Here is a 23,334-nt window from a genome sequence, read left to right on the forward strand (position 1 = left end):
TGGCGGCGCGCGGCACAAGCGGCAGAAACTCGTGTGCGCGCGCCGCCCGCCCGCCCGCCCGCGACAGGTCTGGAAGTGCTAGGAAGAGGCAGGACAACACTGCTGGTGCGGGGAATGATGGCGGTGAGCAAGAAGGAGGTACAAGTTTGATACTGCAAACCAGGGGCATTTTTTGCGATGTTTTGGAGCCGAACACGATGAAGCAAAGAAAGGGTAAGAGCATAAGAAAGTTTTCTGCCTTTGAGCGGAGTTGTGTGTGGAATCGGACCTGCGATTTTTCAACAGCTCGCATAGGACTTGAAATGCCACAATGAATAGTTCAGACTGAGGCAGTGACGCTCGAGTCGAACCGAACTATTGGCCCTTTGAGTTTAACTTCATTTCCCATACTCATCTGTGGTGTGGTGTGATCAGTGACAGTGACTTTAGTCTATGTTTAGCTGGTTAGTAAAGTAAAAAGATGAGTTCAGATACTTTCTTTTTGAACGTTGTGTTCACACTCATCAGCTATGCATGCTAATCTTTACTTTCAAACTTTACTTACTGTTAAAAGTTAAACATTTCTTCATGTTAAAAGTTTCCACTAGCGTTTGATTTGCATATACAGGAGATAATCATGTAACTAACTTTAGGTGACGCATGTTAAGCATGGTAAGATAAAAGCATCCGGTTTCTGTATTAACACGTTTTACTCTCCCTCTTGGCTTTAGATGACTTCGCTGTGAATGTTTAGTTGAGACTCCAAAGAAGCTCCGCCGGACCCATGGGCACCGCTTTCAGTTTACAGTTGAGTGGAAAGGCGTAAAGTAGTAACATCCAGGAGTCGTCTCTTCAAACGCAGCTTTTTTTTTTTTTTTTTTCAAATCGGGCTGCAGTCCTTATCAAGCAAACATGATCAAAGCCGAAAGCAAAGGAGGCGAGAGGACCCTGAGGAGCGCGTCCCCTCACCGAAACGCATACAAGTCTGACTTTCACGCCATTAAGTGCTCCTTTGATGGACCCAAATCCGATGGCTCCGCCAAATCATATGCAAATGGTTCCAGTGACACCCGGGAGGACTCGAGGGGGAGGCCTTTCGGGAACAGAGTGAACAAGATCAAGAACATATTCCTACAGATGGATGGCCAGCAACAGGAAAGCCAAGAAGTGAAAGTAACTTTAAAGCCTGATGTGACCCCTGTGTCCCCAACGAAGGGGCAGTTGCCAGTCAACACGAACAGAACAAACTTCAGCAGTCCTTCAAGCCCAGAATCGCACAATTTAGATAAAACACCCAAGGGAGATGAGGCTGAGATTGACAAAGTAGCTTTGGCAGAGAAGTTTTCTGTGACCAGAAAACTCTTTGAAAGGGGCGTCAAAGATCAGCCTGCAGCTGACAAGCAGTCTCCAAACAGAGTAGTAAACCGTTTGTCCCTAGGAAGTGCTTCTGATGAGGGGAAAAGCACAAGGAGAGTATCTGCATCATCTGAGACCACTACAAAAACAGACCAAACCCCTTCATCCACACATGAATGTCAAGTCGATGGAAACACTGATAGGTCTAGAGTATCATTGAATGCAGGACCCATGTCCAAAAGGTTGGAGAATTATATGGCAGAGAATGAAGCAGCCGTGAAAGAAGGGGTCGTTTCTGCTAAGCAACACAACACCACTGAAAACGCGTTTCCAACCTCTCCCACAAGGGACAGCTTCCGAACACCTCCTTCGCCTGTCAAAGAAGCCACAAACTCTCCGCCTTCTACTGATGCCACTAAGAAAAACACATCCCCAATAGGTGTTAAACCAGCATCTTTGGGGTCCAGTGTTTTGCCCAAACCAACATTCCCAGCTACTAACACAGCATATAAATCTGATGCCACTAGAAAGCCCCTCTCACCAGAGCAAACAGCCCCAGTAAGCCATGGGTACAAACGCTCCTCATCATCTGGGGATGGACTTAGCAGGACATCTGTTAGCGGGGATGAAGGCATGCCACATAGTATGGCCCCCAGGGATGTAAAGCAGCCTCTGACATCAGCTGGTGGCTTTCAGAACGCCAACAGGGCTAAATACCCTGAACATGCCAAGATTAGTGACAGTGTAATACAGAGTTCCAATGGGGGCAAACCTCCTAGCCAGACCTCGCTGGACTCCAGGGGGGTGGGCATGGTCCGGGCAGAACTGGTAGTAGTTCAGAACGAGTCGTCGGAGAGCGAGGAGAACGAGGACGTAGAAGATAACGTGTTTGAGGAGAGGAAGCTTCAAAGCTCTCAAGATCTGCCACTTGATCGAAAAAGCTTCCCGACTGAAAATAATGCTCATGAAGTATCAGCTACACACGTCACAAAAGAGACCCAAAGAATAGCAATAGAAATCGTTGGGGAAGGTAGAGTGTTGGAAGACAATGATGAGTTTGGAATAAAAGAAGAGAGCTCGTTTGTGAGTCAAGACGGTGAGGGTACTTGTGAGGAAGATGACGAGGTGGCCGAGGAGGAGAGTGAGCTCGACGAGCAAGCGGACCAGAGCATCCCGGATAGAGTGTCACCAGTAGTGTACGGGATAGAGAACGCAGCATTTGTGGATGACCGAGATGTGGAGCAGGTCCTCAGGGAAGAAGATGAGGAGGAGGAGGAGGAGGAAGAAGAAGAAGAAGAAGAAGGAGAAGAGGAGGAAGATGAAGACGGAGTGTATAAAGAGTATGATGACCGTTATGAAGCCCCTTGCCTGTCAGATGAGGAAGAACCACCCGCCAGGAGGAAAATCAAATTCTCCACAGACCCCATCCAGGTAAACATTTTGACTTCTGTCGTTCACATGCAACCTGATCTTGCTCGACTCGAGCACTTACAAAAATATTGCACAGCAGTATTATTAAAAAAAAAAAAAAAACCCTGACTCACTGAGTCAGCAACTGTGGCTGCCCCAGGTGAATCCCAGCAGACGTGCCACAAGTTTGTGTTGGCTGAGAATTAATGCCTTTGTCAGAGGTGTGCTGATGTCACAGCAGTTGCACTGTGTCATTAGACAAGCTTCACATCTACATGCAAGGCCTCTATTATGGGTTGTCTGATTTTTACCAGAACACAGAGGAGCAGGTGACGACGGATCCTCCTTGTGCCTTCACACAGCAAAAGAGAGGGGGGAGAGGTTTTTTAGGGGACATGTGGTGGTCACATTGCCTGTAGTGTTTTTTGGGGAGATGTTGTTGACATTGTGTACGAGTTTGGGAAATCAGGGCCGCGGATAAACGACGGCTGCTGTACAGTAGTAGAGACATGTAGAAGACTTCACACTAAAAAAAAGAATGGTCCCTCTGAGTCACTGCTTTGCCGGGTTGTTGTTGTTTTTTTTTACATCATTCAGAGTAGTTCCCATCCATCCATGAATCACACATCACACTCACGAGGGACTTCTCTCTTCCCCTTCAGCAATTATTCAACTCCATCTCTTTTATAGACTTTTGCTGGGTTGTGTTGTCAGAGTTGGAGAATTCCACATATTTGCCATCCTCAAGGATTAACTTATTTTTTGATAACCTGGTCTTGTTTTTGTTTATTGTTTAGAGGTCTGATATCTCTCCATTGAGATGTACAACAGCTGCCTGGGGATGTTTTTTTCATGGTCTGTGAACAGTATCAATATGTCCGCTTGTATAATTGATATTTTTAGCAACCTAGAAAATGTGTTATTACAGCATCATCATTCTTCAGTTTCAGATTCTTTTAAGTCCTCCTGGTCTCGTATTGTGATATTCATAACATGCACTTTGTACATCCAGCGTAGTAAACTGTTCTAACCTGTAGTCCCTTTTGATATTACCACACACGCGTGTTGCAGTATTTCCAGTGGGTGTTTTAAGGGTGTGGTGAGGTTAGAGTTTATCATCTACATTATATCTTCCAACACGATCACATCTACACAACATTTTTGGAAGAACAAATCACTCCAGTGCATTCCAGATAGCCTGTGAACAGCTTACTGTTTATCCAGGCCTTAAAATGCACTGTTATCTCAGGGTGTGGACCCCCCCTCTGTCCCAGTTATCCTGGCAGGGGGTCCTGGGAGAGGGGACTAGAAGCTGACCCGGAGCAGGACACAAACAACAGCGGGCTTCCCTCTGCCCAAAGTCGAGCTACGACAAAGTCACAGACCAACGCAGGTTTGTAGCTCACAACAATATGCTAGACTGTGTCTCTCCCCCCCCCCCCCCCCCCCCCCCCCCACCCCCCCGTGCAGCGCTTCATAGAAGGCTCCTGACAACTGCTTGTTACAGTGTTCTTGTCTTGGCCTCATAGAAATGAACTTACTGTGTCCAGTAGTTCATTTTCTGTTCTAATAATATATGCATGGAGAGTATAGCTTATTTACCATTGATATGAGAATGTACACGACACTGACAAACTCGTAATTCTTAAAAAGACATTTCTGCATTTGACTGCATCATCTTTGTTCCCATTACATATCAGTTACTGGTAATTGTATTGGTAATTCCTTCAGGACAGGTTGAAGTCTTTAAGTCAAAAACCCAAAGATTAAAAGTTCAAGAAAACCATTGGAATCAAAAAAAAAAGAAAGTAAATGTTTGACATATATGAGCAAAGCACAACTTAACAATGCATTTATAGTGACATAATAACCTACTGGTAAGCTATCTGTGAAAAAAACATTCAAACTATGTCTATTTTTAATTGTTCTAAGACCAAGATATTATAATATACTCATGCTTCACATGTTACATTGATTTAGTGTTTGATTATATGGACATGATGACGTATACAGTAAATACTGAGTGTGTATGTGAATGTTTAAAGATTCACAACAGTAATGGATATACAGAAAATGTTGACGGATAGCAGGAAGTCCAGAAACGTCCAAGCACTCTCTTAAGTTTCCAATTAGCTGTTTGAGTAATTGCACAACTGGTTGCACACTATGGACAGACTGGAAAGACCCGCGGAGAGATTTGTCAAAACAATGACATGCACTTGGATTAAACCATGGGGTCGAGGTTACGAGGTATGCGCTTTACCCAATTAAGTCACAAAAATGTTCCTTGCCAATTCTTCTACTTGTGGCCTGGCTCAGAAAGGACCCCCCCCCCCCAGCACTTTATCATTGTCCAAAGTCTGTTAGTCAGATGTGGCACTGGGATGAAGCACTTGTAGCGTACTGTGAGAGAGGAAGTGCTTTGTGTTTCACTGCTCAAAATGGGATTAGAGCCCAACGTAACCTGAGTCTGTTTTATAGAAGAGGTGTCCTGTTTGGGAGAAAGGTCCTCTGTGTGAAGAGAAGGAGACCTTCACTTTCAACATGTATCTCTTATCAGGGTTGAAAGATCATTTCAGTCAAGATTAGTACTCGGGTCTATAACTCCTAAAAGAGAGACAATTGATTGCCCAATATTGGAAGATTAAGGTGTGACAAATACATGTACTGTTCTTGATTAGTATTTACTTCACATGTAATGTTTGAAAGTAAATAGCCAAATGAACTGAAGGCTGAATTTGAATAAGTTCTTCAGTGTGGCTGTATACTATGTCATACTTTGTGTAAAGATGTTTCTGTATACCAGAGTCGCACTTTAGCAGGTCATTGAGAACTGTATTCCCATTTCTGTTGTGTCAGTATAAAAGTTTGTTGTACCCTCTGGCAGTATGAGCACAGTATAAATATTTCAATACTGTTTCAAATTATATCTTTGGTCTTAGTGAGGAGGTTGTTTCCTTTTATAACTGCAAATAAAAACCAGGCCTGCTATGTTCGCCCTTGTGTGTCTGGGCTTGTCTTTATCCGGAGGAAGTGTCAAACTATCGACGACTTGTGTTCAGCAGTTTGAAGTTCCGCTGGATTTAGCTTGCCTATGAACCTGTATGGTTTGGCTAAAAGCCCGGAGTCATTGAATGATTAACACTCTCCGCTCAAGGTATGTCACCTGCTCGGGTACAAAGACATTTTTTGGGTAGTCATGTGGGATCTGGAGGGAATAGTGTTGTTTTGTCAGGTTTCATATGAGGACATTAGGTTAAAAGTCCAACCAGTTCACTATAAAAGGGAGAAACAGGGCAGAACCAGGATCTACACCTGGGTGATTTACCCCACCCCCACAGTGTCAGAGGAATAAGCAGCAGCGGTTATTGGACAAGTGAACATATTGTCCAACGTGCAGGTGTGGAGAAATGTTGGAGAGTTTAGAAAAACTGAAAGAATTCAATGTTTGTTCTTGGTTTGCAGTGTAGATGCATGAACCACTCTGTGACTGTTGGAGCATACACGTTATGTAGGTTTGGCTTCTAATATGTCCGTTCCCAATAAAATATATTACTGATTTTATGATATTGCGAAAATGCCTCACAGAACCGTGTTTGTTGAGGATTGACTACCAGATTACTAGATTGTAAATCATTGAGGTGCTGTACTTGTTAATACACAGGTCCTACACTCTCAGTCTGTATGTCATGTGACCAGTCAAAAATAAAAGGGATGAACTCTAAGTATGGACTCTTGGCTCTGAAGCCGACTCGTCCTATAGTGTTGTGCTCTCCATTTCCTTTCTGAGATGGGTCTACTGTTGACGAGAGGAATGTGTCCGACAAGACTCCGCCCTAATCCAACCAGCACACAGGCCCTCCCCTTGTAGGATCCGAGTTCCCCTTCAGCCACCTGGGCGAGTGGGTGACCGTCCAACAAAGTGTGGCAGCAGAATACTAATGCGGGCAGCTCAGTGCTGTTCATTAAAACAACTTGAAACGGGACGAGTGTGGCTGACTAACACGCCGTCATAATGTGATAACGGATAAACAAAACATCAGCGGATGCTGCGTGTTTTCACCGAATGTAAACAAGAATCGTGTGTTAAAGCATTCAGCAGCCTTCACAGGACAAAAGTAGCCTTTGTGGGCCCTTTATATAAACCTGTTCAACCTGTTTATGTTTGCGCTGGAAATGTGATTCCATGATGGCACTCTCCTCTCCAGCTCCACCTCTTCCTGCCGTAGGTCTAACGTTAACACTTCAAACATAAACAATGTAGTCTCACTTACAGTCAAGTCCGTGTCTACTTAAAAAAGTATTAATAGTTTGAGGGGCATGCACACAGACTATATGTATATATTTAGGTCTTTCTTCCACATGTGTTTACACAGGATCTAAAAACTGGGCCGCATGCCTCCCACTCATTACTCTATGATCTGTGCCAGGCTGCTCCCCCTACCAAAGCTCACTGTCAGAGTGTTTTGATTCGTTTCCTTTTTGTGGGCCCACTTACAGTACAACCTCTCCAATCCAGTGGTCGGCTCGAATTTTTTTTTTTTTTTTTTTTGCACTGGCAAGATATTTCTCTGGTATGCTTTCCTCACAGCTGCTGACTCATTTCCCATATTGGTATTCTGTTGTGGGGAGGGGGATGAGGGAAAGATGGGATTTTCGTTTTGGGTGTGGGGCACATGTACTTTAGTGCATGTGAGCATGTGTATCCAGACAGACCTCTGTAGTTGTAGATGAATGAAGAGCCCACACATGCTGCTGGGAGCCAGGTTTTGGATGAATATGGTAATATGAAGATGGGAAAGAAGGTTTCATACCCACACCACAAGCTCAGTGACTGCAGTTATAATTAAGGGGAAGTCATTGGCATACAAATGTAAGATTCCATCTTCTGTAAACAGTTGAGGATATATTGTAACTTCTTTTGTGTATCTTGCTTGTTGGAGTCGGTCTGTCTAATCAACGGCAGCGTTTTTGGTTTTGGTTGATGGCGTGCTGAACCATAAAAGGATGGCTGTTTAGTCTGATCAATGCAGACAGTAATAAAAGTGAACTGTGTGTGAGGCTTGTTTGTGAGGGAGAGGCTAATAAAGAGATTCATTTCTGTCTTTCTCGCAAAGAAAACAGTGGTTGAGTGATTAGGTTTCAGCAAAGAACAGAACATTGTTCCAACAAGGCCTTGGAGTCCATGGCAACAGGAAAGTCAGACATGGGAGGGACGGGGGAGATGGAGGGGAGAGTCCAACTTGAATGGTAGCAGCTCAGCCCGTGCCACGGCCAAGGAGGCAGTGATGCCCCCTGTTTTCCATCAGCCTTCATTTTCTACTCTTAATCACCAAAGTCCTTCAAGTCTAGATTAACAAGCAAAGGAAAGGAAGCGAGAGATTGACTTTACTTTACACTCTGTTCTTACTCTAGTGGAGAGAGGTCAGCGTGAGGGAGCGCTTCTGAGCTGCTTTGAGGGAAGGGAAGGGTATCTGTGCCTGGCTCAAGGGCACCTTGGCAGTGCCCTGGAAATGGCCTGGCACCTCTCCAGATAACACACCAACTTCCAGATGTTTGTTCCGCGCTGGAACTCGAACCGGCGACCCTCCGGTTCCCAACCCAAGTCCCTACAGACTGTGTTACTGCCGACCCATCAACATTTGAACAACATTTATGTCTTTTATAGATTTGTTACTCGCTTTCAAAGGAAGGGAGGAGTTGATGAACCTTGACAGGGCTTTTTGTAGAAGATCCACAAAGCTTAATGTTCCAAATATGTAATAGTTTTCCATGGGAGAGATATGTGCAACAAACAGGGTCTGCCGGGCACACACTCAGTAGGTAAATGTTTGTATCATAGTCAGGTATGAAAAAAGGTTTGCTTTAGCTGCAGCTCTTCTCTGTCTGCATGTCGGAGCACACCAACATAAACTGATGCGCACACACAGCCTTCAGACACACCTGTAACACAGTCTGTGATCTGGATGAAGTCTTTATGGTTGGGAACGCACATCAACAGATATCAGTCAGTGTGACTTTTTTTCCATTCACTCCAACTGTGTATGTATTTGTCAACTATCAGTAACTTAGCAACAGTAAGGATGTCCCACAGCCTGATGTAACCTGTGAACTTATCCACACAGACTATGTTAAACAGCGCTGTGTGTTGGATCCAAACACTGAAGATACAGTGCTGGCTAAATGCACGCTCCCCTTTTCCCTTACAACACACTATAATATCTTGTTTTTTACGATTGAGTGTGACGTACTTCAATAAATGGGTGTGAAAATCAACAGCATGTTGTAAAACAAGTGCAGTTAATAATTCACTTATATACAGTTCAATTTCTTATTCTGGCAACCCTCCTATCTACACAGTCTGGGCTGTTTCCAAAGGCTACATAGCAAGGAGACAGAGGGAAGGAGAGAGAGCAAGTGAGCAGGGGAGAGAGAGAGAGAGAGTGTGTGTTTTTAGTTGATTCATAGTCTTGTGTTTAGTAACATCCAACTTAAATGAAGTAAAATACGGGTCAACATAGTTGTCTCAGTGAACCTACGTATGCATCTGTAACTTTATGTCATATGTAAAACCGTATGTGTAGCGTTAAAGGCTGTCAGCTGGGTTGTCTCTGCGGCAGGGGCAGATCCATCGGGCGTCCTGGGCCCAACTTAGAATCGGATGTGCCACACCAAAAATCCTTTTTTTCTTGTAACTTATTTTGCACATTAATGTATTAAGGTATTAGTTCGAGTTTAAAACAATTAAAAAAGTAAAGTAAATGTTGTAAAGTTTTTTTTATTGTGGTGAAATCTTTGAATTGACAGCATTAGTTAAACTACAGTTTTCTCTCCGGTCTGAGTGACGCCAAGTCATCAGCAAGCTCAGATAAAAATGCCAAATGTTTTCAAAGGTTTGACTTTAAAGATTTAGCTGTATTCTTTGAGGCGTTCAGGTCGTTGGCACTCGCCACCTCGGGGCTCTTGGAAACCAATTTTCGGCACTGATATGAGCTCCAAATGATTTTACTGCGATTACCGAGTCACAACAGGTGGTATTCTTTAATCCATTTTTTGAAAATCGTCATGCTCACTTCTGCGTGACTTAGAGAGTGGATTACTAGTATCGTCTCTGACTGGCGTCTGGGGTATTCAAGGTAAATAGCACAGAGATTTGTTGTGCGTTATGTCCCTCAAGGCTGGAGCCGAGTTGAGTGAAGGGTCACGCTCATCGACCAGAGGTTAAGGGATTAGTTCTTTCTTTGTTGAGCTGTTTGTTTTTTTTTTTTTTTTGTATTCTGTTGTGCTGATGAACACTAGTTGCCTCGAATATATTGATCTTTGTTCTATCCACTGCTTAGCTCTTCCCAGCTGTGCCCTACTTTCCACGCTGCTCATGTTCTACCGCGCAGTGTGTACTCGCCTTATAATTCCAACCAGACAGCAGCCCCTGGGACACGTTCGGGGTTTTGCTCGGCCTGCCTGCAGAGTTCACGACTTCTTGAAACTCTTGATGAAGCTCTTAAGTGTGGATCATCTGCTTCACTGCTGTTGACACAGACATCTGTTCAGAAAGGCAAAACAGTTAAAGAGCATATTGCAGGTTAAAAAATTTTTTTAATTAATATTTTATATAGTCTGTTAATGGCTGTAAAATAAGTAGGTTATTTTTTTAATATGTTCTACAACACATAAGTGCTCTAATTTAGAGGAGAAAGTGGCTGTTTTAGCATAGCCGTTTAGAACGTGCTTTTTTTTCAACAACGCGTCATATGACGTAACATGAGGGAGTCCCGTTCTCTGACTCTGCTTTGATCGGCTTTATGCGTCCGTGTATGAATGAATGAATGAAGCCTTTATTGCCCCTGGGGGAACTTGTCTTGCACCGAGAGCATCAAACACTTTACAAACAAACATTTAGAAGGCAGCACAAAAGAATTAAAGCACAAAAAAACAGGCTAAAACATGATTAAAGAGGAGTAATGATACGTGGTAGTGAGTGAGAACAGACAGGATGCCTCCCTGCTATAGTTTGTAACTTGAGCGGCGCACATTCAGGTGCACAGTGTAAGTGGCTTGATTATTCATAGTGTGTTTTGGTGAATTATTCTCACAACCTCAGAAACGATCGAACAGACACGTTGAATATTTCGGTATCAGACACAAAAACGTTTCCTTATTAATGATTTAAATCTCTGGCTGTTTAACATAAAATATTATATTCGCAGACAGAAAGCGTTTAATGATTTGATCTGCTGGAATCCTCTGTATATTCTCTAGTGTGAGCGTAATAGACACCGGACAGTCTGTTTTAATATATGTAGTCATACGATTTATTATAAATCCAACTCTGTTACAAGAGAGCGCGTGTGCGTGTGTGTGTGTGTGCGTGTGTGTGTGTGCGCGCGTGTGTGTGTGTGTGTGTGTGTGTTTGTGTGTGTGCGCAGTGGGGAAAGACGGAACGCGCAGTTTGGAAACAAACAGAAACACAAGCTTTACGTCGGTCCTCTATCCAATTAAAACTTTAAACTTTTTGTAGTAGCCTAATATATGTGCACGCATTAAACTGTGGAGTGTGTGCGCTGTTGTGCATGTTTGTGTGGATTACGTGCGCCGTGATCCTGCACCATACACTGTATTTTCTATAACAACGTGAGCACTGGGCTGCATGAGGAATAAACAATGAAGACATGGTGCTGCATTTGCACAGGCCGTGTAATCGGGTTCTATGTCTGTCTGTCTGTCTCTCTCTCTCTCTCTCTCTCTCTCTCTCTCTCTCTCTCTCTCTCGCTCTCTCTCTCGCGCGCGCACAGCGCGGCACCGTAATACGTTGTACAGATTTGCCGTTTTTACAAGCAGCTCCCATACAATGTAAAGGTGAATGATCGTCACTTGCACCTTCTACAAATAGTTTTTTAATTGATTGAATGTGATTACAAACTTTACATATGCTGATGTGAACACAGCACTCGCCCATATATGGCGAGCTGACACCTGTCACTCAGCAGGACGCCTGCTCCGGGTCTCTCCTCACACCACAGCTTCACTTCTCTCCTGAGGCCGTTATTCCTTTAATCCTGCCTGTTTCTGCTCTCTATCACATTTAACAGGTTCAGAATAATAAGCCAGTGGACCATTATATGTAAAGGAATACATGTCTTCTTCCTCTTTATTGACGGGAGTGACACTCGGATCCATGATTTTCTATGTTAAACAGACGGGGATTCAGCGGGACTCCCTTATGTTACGTCACAGCCGAATGCGGAAGTAAAAAGCAAAGACGTGCGAAAACGTACTAAAACGTCTCCAGGAGACCCTGTGGGTTATTAATTTCAGAATTTCTTTAAAAACAGTATTGTTAACGTATTTTCCTATGATTAGTTAAGTTTTGTCTTTAACCTGCAATATGCTCTTTAAGGCTGCGCTTTTTGCAGTTGATTTTAAGAGTATGTAGCATGATTACCTCTGTGGAAAAAGAATCCTGATAATGTTGGCCACAGATGATTTTTTTTTTTAAGGAATGAATCCGATGTCAGGACCTTCTTCTTAGCTTTAGGCGTCCCTCAGGAGCGCCCAAGCTCGAATGCAGTTTCTCTTAAATCAGGTATTCATCGTAGTTTGGTCTCCTAATGACAACAACAATATTTGGAAAGTAAGAATGGCTTCGACTGCATGCTTGACTTCCTGCAAAGACACGGACGTTGGTGTGTTTATGCTTTGAACCTTCATTCGGACAAACGCAGGTCTTCAGTACCTTCTCCAACGAGGAGTACGACCGACGAAACGATGACGTGGACCCCGTGGCGGCGTCTGCCGAGTACGAGCTGGAGAAGAGAGTGGAGAAGATGGATGTGTTCCCTGTGGAGATTGAGAAAGGTGAGTTAAGCAACACTGACGGTCGATTTTAAAGGAGTGTGCCTCCCATTCATTTATTCTAACAGTTTGAGCTCATCACAAATGCTATTGAACGGTATTATCTGCATAACCATCAAATCAACACAACTCCTACTAATCAACTAAGTGTTTTGTTCATTGTTTATATTGAGAAGAGTTTTCTGTGTGTCAGTGTCTAATTGAAGACAGCGGTACTACAAACATCATATTTGCTCTCTATCAGGAGACAATGGACTCGGCATCAGTATTATAGGAATGGGAGTAGGAGCTGATCAGGGTCTTGAGAAGCTTGGCATTTTTGTGAAAACCATAACAGAGGGAGGAGCGGCTGAGGACGACGGACGGTGAGTAAAGCCACTAAAATCTCCTTTTTCTCACATAAAGACTAAATTCAAATGTTGTTTCGTTAACATAAAAAAAACAACAAGAAGAGTCACTTGGGATGTTTTTGTACAACCGGAAATGTGACACACATTCACTGAGGACTGCACAAGAACTTCTTATGTCACACTCTGGGAATTACTCATTCCCCCAGGGCTCAGTGACACACAAGACAAAAACAACTGGATTTATTTATAACTTCCAAGAAGCTAAAGAAAATAGTCTGGCGACTTCTGTTTCCCAAGCGTGTTTTTTTTTTTTTTCCCCCAAGATTGTTTCGTCACCAGCTAAATCAAATCCCCTTTTTTTTTATCTTGAACAACTCAACTGGCTGGGATGCACTTCTTCACTGTGTTTGGAAAGCCTCCCCTTGTAACACTATCTTCTGTATCTCCAGCATACAAGTGAACGACCAGATAGTGGAGGTCGATGGTATCAGTCTGGTAGGCGTCACCCAACTGTTTGCAGCTACAGTCCTGAAGAACACCAAAGGCACAGTGAGGTGAGCTTCCAGTCTGTTTGCTTGGAAAAAAAAAAAACAACCTCGTCAAAAAACCTCATTTAGATATCCCTGATAAACAGTTGACTTCATGACAGTGACTTAGTCTGGTCCTATGATGAAGGCGATGCAAATGATTCATTTAGAAATAAAGTGTCTTCTTATGATAGAGTCAAGCCCAAACCCAGTTATCTCACATACCTGCCATTAACACACTGCTTTCTAAAAACAGATTCCTGATTGGACGGGAGAAGCCGGGCACACAAAGTGAGGTAGCGCGCCTGATAAGTGAGACTCTAGAGCAAGAGAAGAACCAGCACCAACAGCAGCCCCACCTGGACGACCCCTATGAACACTCGACAGAGGAGGTGAGTCACCTGGACGGCAAATTATTGGAATGCCCGCTCGCTGCTCAGCCTCGTACTTTGTTTGTGTCCTTTCATGACGTGGTGGACAAGCAAACAGATCCTTTAATGAGCAACGTGCGAATGTTTATGTCCCGAGGAAGGTTGCAGGACTGCTCGAACGTCCACATGAGAATTAAAACAACAGGCCGTGGCTGATGTGCGGCATCAATAATTACACCATGGCTCGTCATTTCAATGCTCATTACAGGTCAAAAACTCCCAATTACGATAACTCTGCCATGACATGAACATAGCCTTAGCCCCTTTGCCCCACCCAGTTTGATCCCACTCAGCTCAACCAGGAGCAGGGTGCAGCTGGCTGTGAGTAAGCCGTGTGTCACAATTCTCCTGCTGCGTTGGAAGGTGTCCATTCTAGTGCTGCCTGTCGGCTGCAGTTGTGAAATGTTTGCTCTCTGAAGTTCAAGCTGCCACAAGCCCCTGCCTTTTGCGAAAGAGCGACTGGGTAGACGGTAAACATGTGAGATTTACCCGAGCAGACGGAGGCAGAAAGAGGAATGTTGCTTCACTTACATCAAGGAAGTGGAAAGACGGTCGGTATGCAAAGCGCGTGTATAGGTGTGTTTGCAGTCTTGTTCTGTGAGTGTAATGTTAGTGGTAATGTGCGTGATGCTCGGCTCGAACAGTCCAGTCATGTTCATGTTCTTCTGATGTATTGATTGTTATCCCAGACTGTGGGGCTCCACACACTGAACATGCTCTAAGCCATGTTGGGTGTGTTGTTGTTTCCACTGAGTGATGCCGTATTTCAGGAGGAACGCTATGAGGACGAGGACGGGACAGATGAGCGGATTCTAGGCTCCAATTTCTCTCCAGGCAGGAACGTCGAGGTGTTTGAGGTGCCTGATTCAGAGTCTTTGTTTATGCCAATCGACATGGACAGCTCTCAGATGGCCTTCAAGTTCAAAGAGGTATTCCGCCACATCACGACTCTTAAGTCAATTCGAGTTGTAAGACTCTTCTGCAGGCCAGAGAATATCAAGTCAACACAGTAATTGGTCTAACCAAAACGTTTCCTTCTTCTGCTCTAAAGCTGCAGCTCAAACACGGCATTGCCACAGCTGAAATAAATCAACTAAAGGAAAAGGTATGATGCAAATGATACCACATTTTCTTTTTACTCATTTCTTTTTGTTTATGATGTCAGTAATATTCACATAGCAAAAAAAAAGTACAACAAAACTGATGAAGTGAAATTGACAGTTTTAACATTGAGCTTCATATTTTTACTTATTACAGAATAGTTTTGATTTCTGTTAGACTGAAATTGTTGAAATGTTGATGAGCTTACTGTTAATACTCGAAACAATAACATAAGGCTTCTAAATTTAATTTCTTACAACTACTATGGAAGGCCGATGGGAAATAAATTTCGCTTTAGGGCTTCTAAAGTAAGTGTTTCTGTGCAGATGAGAGCCTCTGAGGAGGACCGATCCTTGTGGGAAGCCAGGGAGTCTGCACTGGAGCAAAAGATCGAGGACGGCAACGAGAAGATCCTCAAGTTGGAGAGTTTCTGGCTGGAGGCCCAGGCTCTGTGCAAGAGCGTGAATGAACAATTAGTTGAGACTCAGGCTCAGCATGAGACCCTGGACAAGAAGTACAACAAGGCGAAGAAGCTGCTCAAAGACTATCAACAGAAGTAAGTTTGTGTGAAGTGCTGCACTGCTGGAGGGCTCGATCCAGTGATTTATTCAAGTCAATTTATTCATTAAATTCACTTACAACAAAGAAATGTTGTGTTGAACCAAAATTTCAAAAAAACTAAATGAATGAAAAGTTAAAATTTAACCTGCAGGCAACATATAACTTCCCTCGATAGTGCAAACAATGCAAAGATTGCATTGTAGATTTGAAGATCTGATTTAGGATTATAGTGCTTACTTATTTATTTACTTACTTACTAATTACTTGGATAAGAATCCACTTCAACCACTCGTATTTGGTCTTGAATCAGTACAGGAAGTGACGGCATGGTTCTGCCTGGAATGATTGAATCAACTGAATGATTGTGTGTTGGTTATTAAATCGTTTGCCTTCCATGTTTTATTAATTTGGGCTTGTTAAACGAGGGTATAAGCACTATTGAAGATAAAGTCAAACATGTTAACAAGCTGAATGACTGATAGGGAAACTGTGCGTATTGTTTCCTCTCCAGGGAGATAGACTTTGTGAAGAAAGAGGAGGAGCTGAAAAAGATCCTGGATGAAAAAGACAAGTGGTACAAAGAGCAGATGGAGAGCTTACAGGACAGGGTAAGACCCCAGCTCTGAAGGACCACAGTCTCGAAGGCTACACGAAGACCAGCAAAAAAAATGACTGAGTGTTGTTCGGTCCACAGATCGCTGTCCTGGAGTCAAAAGGAGCCTCAGGTGTGGAGAGCCAGAGTGGTCAGGACTCTGCAACCGACGCAACATTGAGCGTTACAGACTCGATGACAAACACACATTCTGATGACTCAGTGCTAGGTACAAGTGGTTTACGAGAAATGAACTCGATTTTTTTAAACGGACAGAAGTACGTCACACTTCGAAAGTGTCATCCGTTAAACATTCACACGCCCATCTTACTCTCCAATGACCCTTGTAACTCATTTAAACTGTGCAAAGGTTCATATGACCCGCTTGTTGTGTTTGATGTTTTTTTTTTTCTTCTGTTGTTTAGAACAAGACTGGAGCGAGCTCGTCCCTGAGACCGAGCGCTTGGACACCAGTGTACACAGAGCAAGAGGCCTTCTGGCTCAGAGAGCTAAACGTCAGCCACCCTCTCGGAACAAACTGAAGGAGAGCCTCGCTGTGGCTTCGAGTCACCCTCAGGTCAGCAAGGACCCGTAGTGTATGAGTAACAGTGAACAGTCACCATTCTGAGGCCAGACTGAAACCCTCAAAGCATGATCCTGGAAACAAACTAACGGGTGGAAGAGCATGTCTGTCTTCTAATAGAGGAAGTGGTTGTTGACTAATGTTTCACTTTATGGATAAGAGCTGACCTATCATATCAAAGAGGGTGGGTGTACTGTTGAAGGGCCAGCCTCTCAGGAAACAAAGTCAGCATGGTGGCCCTCTGTTGGGCTGCTGAAACTGAACTTTTCTTAAAAAAAACAACATAGATTTACTCATAGCTGCTCTGAACAAAAAAATAGTGATTATTTCAAAGTAAAAGTCCCACGAAGCAGTTTGATTATTAGCCATTATGTGAAAACAATCCAAGCAATCCATGCAGTGCCTGACGCTCTACATGTGAAACTGACTTTGTTCTTCAGAGCACTCTGTTTTATAAATAGTGTCCAGCTCGTCTTCCCTTCCATTGTCCTTGTAAATAATTAGCTTTGTCCCCACAGGAAACTGAAGATGATGAGGAGCAAGATTCTCCCAGGAGGAGGAGGTCCATCCAGGAGGCCCTGTCCCTTCCCGTGCCTGTCTGCTATCCTGGCAATGGACAGAAAGATGATCCTGCAGAGGCTAGAGATTTGTCCAAGAGTAAGGCGGAGCTGTCCAGCAGCCCGTCTTTGTCCCACTCACTGGGAGACAGTGTTGAAAGCAGCGGAAGCCCCTCTTTGTCTCCTCCAAAAGAAGCCTCCTCACCACACTCTCCCTCCGGGTTCATGCGCAATGTCAAGAAGAGGGAGTCCAAAGGCAAGAGCAAAGAGCTCAAAGGTGTGTGATCAAGATCAAAACAAGATGTGTGCTGTAAGAGCGGCTTTCTAATGCAGCGTCTCTCTGAACCTTCTCGTTCGTTGTGGTGTGATTTCAGAGGAGCCAAATGAGGCCTCGTCGGCAGCAGGGAAACACAAGAGACGGTTTCCAGACTTCGGGTGAGTTTCAAGTGATGTCTTGTCGTTTGTTTCCAAGAGTCATTATTACACTAACAAAACAATGTAACCTGTTATCAACAGGGGGCTGAGGAAGTCGGGAGGAAAAGGGAAAAAACATGACAAGGAGGCTATGAGAGTGTCTTTAGACAGCAGGTACGTTATATACATTAAACAGTGTAAATGTGATTTTAAAATGTTGTGTTGCATTGCATCCAGATCATTTGCTGAAGAGCTGCACTGTGACTGTGTTACTCTTTGGATGTACATGTTGAACTACTCACGATAAGAACTTCGACAGATGGTAATTGTTAAGCCGACACGTGTCTCCACTGTTTCAGGGGATCAGCGGAGTTGTTGGAGGAGTCAGGGGGGAACCTGTCTCCTGCCGATTCGATGACCTCCATCCCAACCTGCATGCCCTTCTCCTGGTTTGGTGACAAAGAGAGAGACAGGGACAGGGAGCCCTCCTCTTCCAGCAGCAGTCTACCGTACACGGCTAACGAGAGCAGCTGTGAGCAGAGCCAGGATCGCAAGAATAAGGTATGCGAGTTCAGCTGAAAACAGTAAAAACTTTGTCTGTTAACATTTCAAAAGATCAGCTAAAAAGACCGTGTGCATCGTTACGTTTACAAAAAGCAGGTGAAGGACCTTCCTTATTGATGTATTACAAGGGCCCAGCTTAATCCGTCATAGTGTCAAGAAAACAACTTCCCTTTAACAGGCAGAAATCTTTGACCCGGGCTCATGACGGAACAGCCCTCTGCTAACCGAAGGCTTGAAAATGGGATGGGGGGGGGGAGAGATTGGTTAGAATTCAGACATGTGGGATTGTATTATACTGTTGTCCTGACTTCAAGAGTATAACTACTAGACACAAAACAGGAGGCTGTTTTCACGCACGTGCTCTTCGTTATGAATTTCTAAAAATGAGCTTTAACACATAAAGGCTGCATTAACTGCGTCCGTATGATAGCCGTCAGAGAGAGCCGACTGGGAAGGTTCTGGTGGCCGTGCAAGTAGCGACACATCAAAAGCATCCAGAGAAATGCGTGGCCAACTTGTCACACAAGCTGCGGTCAGACGTCCCAGACTCCCATGATGCCGTTTAATGAGTTCAAGACACAGACTGAACTGGGAAAATATGATCACATGGAGAGGAGTTAGCTTTGTATTGCTGTGTACATTGTGGTCGTGTTCGTTGATGCTTTGCTGCCTGGACATTAACCTCTGTGAACCGTGTTTCCTTCAAACAGACAAATCTCTCCTGGTCTTCTTTATTCAGTCGATCATTAGATTTGGTACAGTATCTACGCATTTCTCTTTCACCTTTGATTCTAGCTGAATCTGTCGAGTATGACTAACCAATATAGATCTTTGTAGATGAATGTAGATCAATTATTTCTCACCTCCAATACATCCTGCTGGATGCATTGAGAAACTCTCAGCTCTATTGTAGTTGGTATGTGGTAGCATTTTAACAGATTACTTATAAAATATAACTATGACTCATATTAATGAATCTTCAAGTCGTCACAGCCAGAAAAGTGTGTGGCTTGAATGAAAAAGAAGAAGAAAAAAAAAGTTTTCTTGGTCTTGTTGCAGCAGCTGAATAAGCTCTGTGCTTCAACTTGTGTTTAGCTGACACAACAGCCAGCTGTTCTTAACGTCACTTCCTGATTTAACTCACCTTTCTGTCCAAAAACAATTCAGTCACTTTGCCACTAAATAGTCCATCTTGACGTCATCTGTTCCACTCCACTGAAAACATTACCTCATACCTGAAGTGTGTGTGTTTTTTTTGTGTGTGTAGAGGCAGTGTGTTTGTTGTAGATTAGTGTTGTTGGTAGTTCATGGTGGCGGACGGCTTTTGGATGGTTGTTTGGTTGCTGTGTTATTTGGTGCTTGATCTTAGGGCTGGGCGATATAACCTCAAATCGATATCACGATGAATTGAACATTTTGACCTCCATCACGATTAGTTAATGAACGATTATTTCTTTTTTTGCCCTCATAGTTAGTTAGCAAATATTTCAATATCAACGCATCGCGTGAAACTCGCTTCTTTTTAATTCCATGTCGTCAAAATGTGTCCAAATGTCAGACATTGCTTCAATGTCGAGGATTTGACTTGTTGTCACTTGACTGCCCTTAAAATAATCGACACGGGCAAGACTACGGCGGTTAAAGGTTCAGAATGTTGGATTCAATTAGTTGTGGATGAATTGCCCAGCCCTACTTGATCTTCTGTCTTTTTTCACACGTTGATCAACAGTCACTGACTGCTCACATGAATGAGCTCGATTGCCGCCACTGCCATAACAATTTTGATCATTAATCTTAATCATGTCATTCATAATTTAGTTTATCCCTCAACGTGTGTGATGTGTGTTTGCTTCTCTTTGCAAAGATCTGTTGTTTGGTGTTGTTGACTTCAGTAAATATACATTCCTTGTTTCCACTTGTTCCAGAGTTTTTCAGTCATAGATGATTCTAACCCTGCCAGTCCCAGTTCAGACATCTCTGGGTTAGTCGCTGAACCCAATCTGTCTGGGCGCTCGCACACTTTAATCTTCTCTTCCAGCGAGGTGAGTGCTCTCCTTGTTGCACCGTCACAAAAGCCGTGTGGGACGCCTTGATGCGGTTGAAAGGGGGGCGTTCTCTCAAGCATGCTCTTTGAGCCGCTCCCTGCTTTCATAGCTGAGGCTGCATTGTGAATGCCGAGGGAACAGAGGAGAGCTGCATGTTAACGCTGTTACGTTTTTGTATGAAAACAAGTGTTGTCGCTTAGCTTTTCTTAGGTCAGCTGTGATGTTCAGAGCTTGCCTCTGTGTGAACCGTCAGCCGCTGCTTTATGTTCTTTACGAGCTTTTGGCAGACCACAGAACTGTTGACTGCTCTGCCGCCCCCTTGTTGGTGTTTCAACATTTTTTTTTTTCTCCATGTTAGTGTCAAGTATGTCACTTTTTCTGAGTAAAACAATATAAAGAAGCTGCTGCTGAGAATGTTATTGGTATATATTTTTTTGTCATTGCATGACTGTTTTCCTTTTTTTTTGCTGTCTTAGGAAATGTGTCCATTTGACCATTTCAACAGACTTTGCTCTACAACTTGTTTTTGTTTGATGTGAATCTACTGTGGTTGCTGTTCCATTTTATTTTGGTCCTCAAGCCTCCCTCTCCCTGATTCAACTGATCAGTATCTCTACTTGTTTAAAATGTGCACAGAGGAGATGAGCATTTACCGAATTTTACGGATTATGTGAAAAACACGATTTGTTTACATGATAGATAGATAGATAGATAGATAGATAGATAGATAGATAGATAGATAGATAGATAGATAGATAGATAGATAGATAGATAGATAGATAGATAGATACTTTATTGATCCCGAGGGAAATTCAGGACATTTCACCACTTGTGCATTCAACACAGTATAATAAAATATACTATTCAGCACAGTATATTAATAAAAAAGGTCATATGTGGTGTTGAACGTTTGGTAAAGAAATGCATTTTATCTTTGACACTCATTGATATCCAGGTGTTTGTGTTTTTAAGTGTGTGTTTGATGTGTGTCCTTTGTAGACTCTGGATGATGAGCCGGTAGCTTCAGGAAAAGAATATCAATGGCAGAACCGGCCTGTGTGTGATTGGACCAATCAGCAGGTCTGTCATTGGTTGATGGGCATGAATATGGACCAGTACACACCTGAGTTCACAGCTAAGGGAGTGGATGGCCAGCAGCTCCTCCAGCTGGACAGTGACAAGTTAAAGGTAAAAAAATAACAAAATGTTCTTGGTATAAAGTAATGACATGATGATGCGATAAATAAAACAGAATGATTTTTATCATTCTTAAAAGAAGTCCTTAATGGGCCGGCTGCCAGCCTTTGACTGCCACCTTGTGGCCGCAGTGTTAGGGAGGGAGAAGAAGGCATGACTCACGTCCTCTGTTTGGTTGATAATAAAACTAAAGTGCAGTGTTTTAACAAACCACAAAGGACAGTCAAGTATCTTGTAATGGAGTTTTCATTTAAAAAAAATTAAATAAAAGGCTTCTTTTTTTTTATCAGAAAGTTGGGTTGAATATTAAATCATGACGAAAGATGGTTAAATTGCCAACAGTTTCCTTTTGTTTAGGAAAAAGTCTTATTAATGTTATGAAGCTGTAAGTTACAGTTACTTTGCAGTCTTTTAAGACACTGTGGCATTATACTGAGGAAAGTACAACCTTGTCCCTCAGGTGCTCGGTGTGTCGAGTCAGAGCGACCGTTCGACTATCAAGAAGAAGCTGAAGGACATGCGTAAAGCTCAGGAGAAGATGGAGAAACAGAGGGAGAAAAAGGAGAAGGAGGGGCGACGCAGCGGGAGACTGCCAGTCAGTACTGACTCTGTCTGCTGAGGAAGAAGAGGCAGCTCTGTAAGCTCATAAAGTGAATTCCTAGAAGAACCTGAGCTACCCTTTTTTTTTTTTTTATCCTTCAATGCCATGACGTCCAGGTCACACGGTGTTCAGCGACCAGAGAGCATCACTGGCTGTGATGTTCCTGTTGGGACTGAGGTGCCAGAAAGTGATTCATGTTCAAACTGCAGCTACGCGTTTCTTCTCTTTTCAGTTTCTCCTAAATATTTTCACTGAACTGTTTTAACCTAAATTCAAGGAATGTCATTATGGGTATGTGACCAAAAAAAAAAAAGGAACACATTTTTACCACTATGAATCTATAAGCGGTTATTATTCGAAGTCGGTTTAAGATCAGACATGGGGTTTTGCAGATCATGCACGTGTTTACTTATGGAAGTCAGATGTATACTGCTTTATCAGCAATTTTCTATTTTTGCGAGAGTGACCTGTTTCTGTGCCCGTCTTCTGCAGGAGCAGTTATTGTACAGTCAGATAAAAGCACTATATTTGTCTTGTAAGCTTCAAAGGGCAACACGGTTTTAAATGTATAAGTTTTATACATGTGCCTATTAACTGCATATCTTTTTTTTTTTCTTTAATACCATTGATCTTTTTATACTATCTACATTTTTCTACTAAGTAGAATAGCCACGCTGAAGATTTGATTAATCATGTAGCGATGTGAATGCTGCTCTCGCTCTCCTCGACTCTGGCTGTGTGTCGCTGAAATTGGACTCGAATGCTCCATGTAAATACACACAGCATGCAGGTCTGCTACACACACACAGGTTTGTAAGACGTGCCTATGACAAGGACTTGTACGAGTCAGGAGCACAGTGTCACGTTGGTGAGGCTGAAAGATGAATTGTTCACAGCCAACCTAAGTGCTTCTTTTTCTTTTTCTCGAGCATGACTCCATGTCCTGTAAAGACTACGACATGTTGGACTGCAAGAAATTCACGTTTCTTACGGAGAAACATTTCTTGGTACATACAGCATCAATAAACACATTTTCACTTTATGCAGTTTGTTTGGTTTGCTTAATTTGTATTGATGAGAAAATGAGGAACTTGTGGTTTACATCACGTAGAGTGACTTCTGAAACAGTTACAGGCACACGGGTGGAAAAGTAAGAAAAGAGCAGGAAACGCGTTTCAGCCTTCAGGCCTTTGTCAGGGTGTTAGTGTTTCCCT

General features: G+C 43.2%; 1 protein-coding gene across 3 annotated transcripts; it reads left to right on the forward strand.

Annotated features, from left to right (window-relative positions):
• ppp1r9ala (protein phosphatase 1 regulatory subunit 9A-like A) lies at positions 1-23,162 on the forward strand. Of its 3 annotated transcripts, XM_079356944.1 has the most exons (20): positions 1-213; positions 711-2,766; positions 12,468-12,600; positions 12,842-12,962; positions 13,397-13,501; positions 13,731-13,866; positions 14,676-14,834; positions 14,957-15,010; positions 15,333-15,562; positions 16,079-16,175; positions 16,262-16,388; positions 16,585-16,736; positions 17,261-17,576; positions 17,674-17,734; positions 17,816-17,887; positions 18,073-18,274; positions 18,988-19,032; positions 20,203-20,319; positions 21,322-21,510; positions 21,980-23,162. In XM_079356944.1, exons 2-20 carry the CDS (start codon positions 892-894, stop codon positions 22,136-22,138), a joined length of 4,350 nt encoding a protein of 1,449 aa, XP_079213070.1. In that variant the 5' UTR covers positions 1-213; positions 711-891; the 3' UTR covers positions 22,139-23,162. The 3 variants fall into 3 exon arrangements, with proteins under 3 accessions (XP_079213070.1, XP_079213071.1, XP_079213072.1); XM_079356945.1 differs by lacking the exon at positions 18,988-19,032 and having other exon boundaries at positions 2-213; XM_079356946.1 differs by lacking the exons at positions 18,988-19,032; positions 20,203-20,319 and having other exon boundaries at positions 3-213.
• The last annotated feature ends 172 nt before the right edge of the window (positions 23,163-23,334 follow it).

The sequence above is a fragment of the Symphodus melops genome (genome assembly GCF_947650265.1).
Source record: "Symphodus melops genome assembly, chromosome: 12".
NCBI classification, from domain to species: domain Eukaryota; kingdom Metazoa; phylum Chordata; class Actinopteri; order Labriformes; family Labridae; genus Symphodus; species Symphodus melops.